The sequence below is a fragment of the Mus caroli genome, chromosome 3, assembly GCF_900094665.2.
Source record: "Mus caroli chromosome 3, CAROLI_EIJ_v1.1, whole genome shotgun sequence".
In the NCBI taxonomy this organism is placed as follows: Eukaryota; Metazoa; Chordata; class Mammalia; order Rodentia; family Muridae; genus Mus; species Mus caroli.
The window spans coordinates 10,175,062-10,178,932 of record NC_034572.1 but is presented as its reverse complement, the minus strand read 5'-3'; the positions used below and the strand labels follow the sequence as shown (position 1 = coordinate 10,178,932).

General features: G+C 36.8%; 1 protein-coding gene across 1 annotated transcript in view; it reads left to right on the top strand.

The window, feature by feature from the left end:
• Positions 1-200: 200 nt before the first annotated feature.
• Ca1 (carbonic anhydrase 1) overlaps positions 201-3,871 on the top strand; it is an 8,688-nt gene continuing 5,017 nt past the window's right edge. Inside the window, 5 exon segments of the mRNA XM_021158336.2 lie at positions 201-237; positions 658-855; positions 2,249-2,394; positions 2,397-2,515; positions 3,464-3,470. Coding sequence (XP_021013995.1) covers positions 201-237; positions 658-855; positions 2,249-2,394; positions 2,397-2,515; positions 3,464-3,470 — 507 coding nt within the window.

Below are 3,871 nucleotides of genomic sequence, written 5' to 3'. Positions count from 1 at the left end.
ATAGACATTTTACAATACCATTTTATTTTATGTGTATACTTCCTGATGAGCAAAGTTGATGAAACAGTGAACTATTACAGGAAGACAAGCTTCTATAAAAGCCCATGGTGTCACTTAAGATCTCTGCTGCAGGCATAAGTGCAGTTGGTTATTTCATATATCATTTCTCCTTACAGGAATCAAAACCTAAATAGGAGACTATGGCAAGTGCAGACTGGGGATATGGTAGTGAAAATGGTAAGAGTATTTCTTTTACATCTCTCATAATAGTAGTTTTTCTTTTTTCTAGTGGAGGATGTATTAATCATTTAACATTACTGTACATTTACAGGTTAATGGTAAGAGTCATTTTTGAATAATTATAACGTTCTTGTATGTATTTTTAGTAGTTGGTCTTTGAGCATGAAATTTATTTAGTGTGTACATAATATTTCTAACTATGATTGTGTAAAGAGCATGATTAGGCCTATATTGTTGATATGGCCAAATATACTGTTTATTAACCTAGTAACAAAAGATACATTTTAAAGTACTGAATGCCATTTAAGACACATGAATAAAGCATAATCTAATAAGCAAACAGTTAGTTGAAGTCCTGATACTTGACATAAAGCATGCAGTAAAATGGTTGTTGCATGGATGTGTTTGTTCATGTAGGTCCTGACCAATGGAGCAAGCTGTATCCCATTGCCAATGGAAACAACCAGTCTCCTATTGACATTAAAACCAGTGAAGCCAAACATGACTCCTCTCTGAAACCACTCAGCATCTCCTATAATCCTGCAACTGCCAAAGAAATTGTTAACGTGGGACATTCTTTCCATGTAATTTTTGATGACAGTAGCAACCAATCTGGTGAGCTCAAAGACTATTATGATACTTGGTTCCTTGGAACCTACTAAGTGAATTTACTTTTTATTGAAAATATATTTTGCTCTTACATAATACAACTTGACCAGTTTTGCCTCCCTCTACTCCTCCAAGTTCTTTGTCTCCCCTAAATCCATTCCCTCTCCAATTCCCTTTAGAAAAGAGCAGGTGTCTAAGTAACAATGAAACCTGATACAATAAGACAGGGAAAAAGCCCTCAGATCAAGGCTGGACAAGGCAACCAAATAAGAGGAAAAGAGTCCCAAGAGTAGACAAAAGAGCCAGAGGGACTTCAGAAACACCGCAGCATACCATGTATTTTGCACATGTATTCATTTATCTAAAAATTGTGATATCTGGTAGGCATTGTGGCTTCTTGGAAGATGGCTTGCAGAGCTCCTAGCTCTGTTTTCTCTCCATCCTTATCAATAAGCCATTCGATCTATTTTGGACATTCCAGAATCTTTGTGCTCTATCTGAATAAGTAACATTACTTCAAAAGTGTATAGTGAGCGGATCATTATGGGCACGAAACCAAAAGGGCAAATATGCTAAACAGAATGAGAGTAGATGAGCTCCATGGTGAGACAGGTGATGCACAAACTCCCTTCATACCCTAGACTCTGGCTTGTTCCTCGTCACATGGTCATCAGTATTTATTGAATAAGGTGTTAAATGTTTATTCTCTAAGAGTTCCAAGGATGTAAAATGCAATGCTTGCTGTACTGTCCTAATTTTAACTGCTAGGTACCTTAGTGGTTTGCCCATTATAACACTGAGTTAGGTCTAGTGTTGTGAATGCTCAAGTAATCATATGATTGGACAGACACCAAGGCTGGACTGTCATTCAGACCAAACATTTTTAAAGTCGTCTTGTCTGATAGGCAGTATCTCTTCATCCCTTGCCGTGAGGCTCTCAAAAAAATGTTCAAGCTACATTGTTATATCTTTACTAGTTATATAAAAAACATGTGATGGGACATTTTTAATTGATAGAAATTGCTATAAACTCTGAAACACATTATCCACTAGTACAGTTAAATGAATGAATAAACTTGCAAATTAATGGAGATCCAAGGAAAGCTTTGTGATCACATAACTTATTCCCTCTGAAATATGTCATTTTGGTAACATGTGTAGGTAACTTTGGGGGTTTTTTCCTAGAATTTGTATACATATCATGAGCTGTATTAGTGATGACATAATCAGGAAGGCACTGTATATATAATAGTGGATATGGAGTAGGGAAACACAATGAAAACATAACTTTGGCACACACTGGTGTTTACTTCCATCGTGCACAAGGCAACGTAACATTGGTTTATATTAAAGATGAACTAGAGTTCACCTGGCTGACAATAACTCTCTTTCCTTCCAGTTCTGAAAGGTGGCCCTCTTGCTGATAGCTATCGGCTCACTCAGTTCCATTTTCACTGGGGCAACTCAAACGACCATGGCTCTGAGCACACCGTGGATGGAACCAGATATTCTGGAGAGGTAATGTGATATAATAGTAAGAGCTAGTTTATGAGAGTGCCCTAGAAATATCTCTGGTAACCACAGAAGCTACTCTCAGAATGCTTCAAAGGAGAGACCACGCACACTGGGCGTTATATGGATGCCTAAATCCATTAAATCAGACACAGTACACCATAATTTGCAATGGAGACTTTTCTATAGAAAGAAATACCTTTTCTTGTAAAGGAGAGTTTCTGAAACACTTTGACATCTTTCCAGCTTCAAGGATTGTCCTATCATTTTAAAGACTCTGACTGAACTGGACATGCCACTGAGCTTCAAGTAATCATATGATTGGACAGACACCAAGACTGGACTGTCATTCAGACCAAACATTTTTAAAGTCGTCTTGCCTGATAGGCAGTATCTCTTCATCCCTTGCCATGAGGCTCTCAGAAAAATGTTCAAGCTACATTGTTATATCTTTACTAGTTATATAAAAAAACATGTGATGGGACATTTTTAATTGATACAAATTGCTATAAACTCTGAAACACATTATCCACTAGTACAGTTAAATGAATGAATAAACTTGCAAATTAATGGAGATCCAAGGAAAGCTCTGTCATCACATAACTTATTCCTTCTGAAATATGTCATTTTGGTAACATATGTAGGTAACTTTGTGGTTCCTTTCCTATTTATTTAACTTCCCAAATTTACCAGTAGCATGTATGTGTGCACATAGCAACACGGGAGTAACATCGGAGAAAGTGCTGGACTTTAATCACAGAGCTAGGCTTTAACGATTGCAATGGAGGAAACTGTATATGTGTAAGTGTATATGTACATATCTTTTGAAAAACTGAACACACGTACATCAAGTTGAAAACTTTCACCTTTAGTAGAGATAAAAATGATAAAATATTCACTTAGTTGTATGAATGCCTAATATGTGTACATAACTATGATTACATATAGCTAATACAAAAATCCGAGGTATGAGCAAATGAGAAGGTATACTGTGCTAAGAAAGGAGGCAAGTTTATGTGTAAATTAGGAGATTTGTAATACCTGTGGCACTTTTTGACTACACACTTAGGTGTGTAGGGTTATCTTTCTAAGAGGAGAAAAGGACAGGTGTAGAATGAGAAGGTGAGCCTTTCTTTGGCCATGTGACTCCTCAGACTTCTCTTAGACACTCACATGGAGATGCCAAGACAGTATCGGGAATACATTCAGGTACACCCTGATGTTCAAGTCTAAAATTCCATCAAGAGTTTTGGCTTCAGAATGTGACTGAGAGGATCCTGGGAAAGACACTGTTAGGAGCAAGCTTCCAAACAAAGAGCTTCTTACAAAGCTATCTCATGGAAGAGAAAATGATTTCACCTGCTATCCTAAAGTTAGTTACCCACCAAATTAGGGCTCACATGAATTTTATCTACCTGTGCCAAGATATATCTTCAAATATAACACATTCATATGTAACTCATCATGCATCTTTCCCTTTGCATCATTACTCTTAACAAATTATTTACAT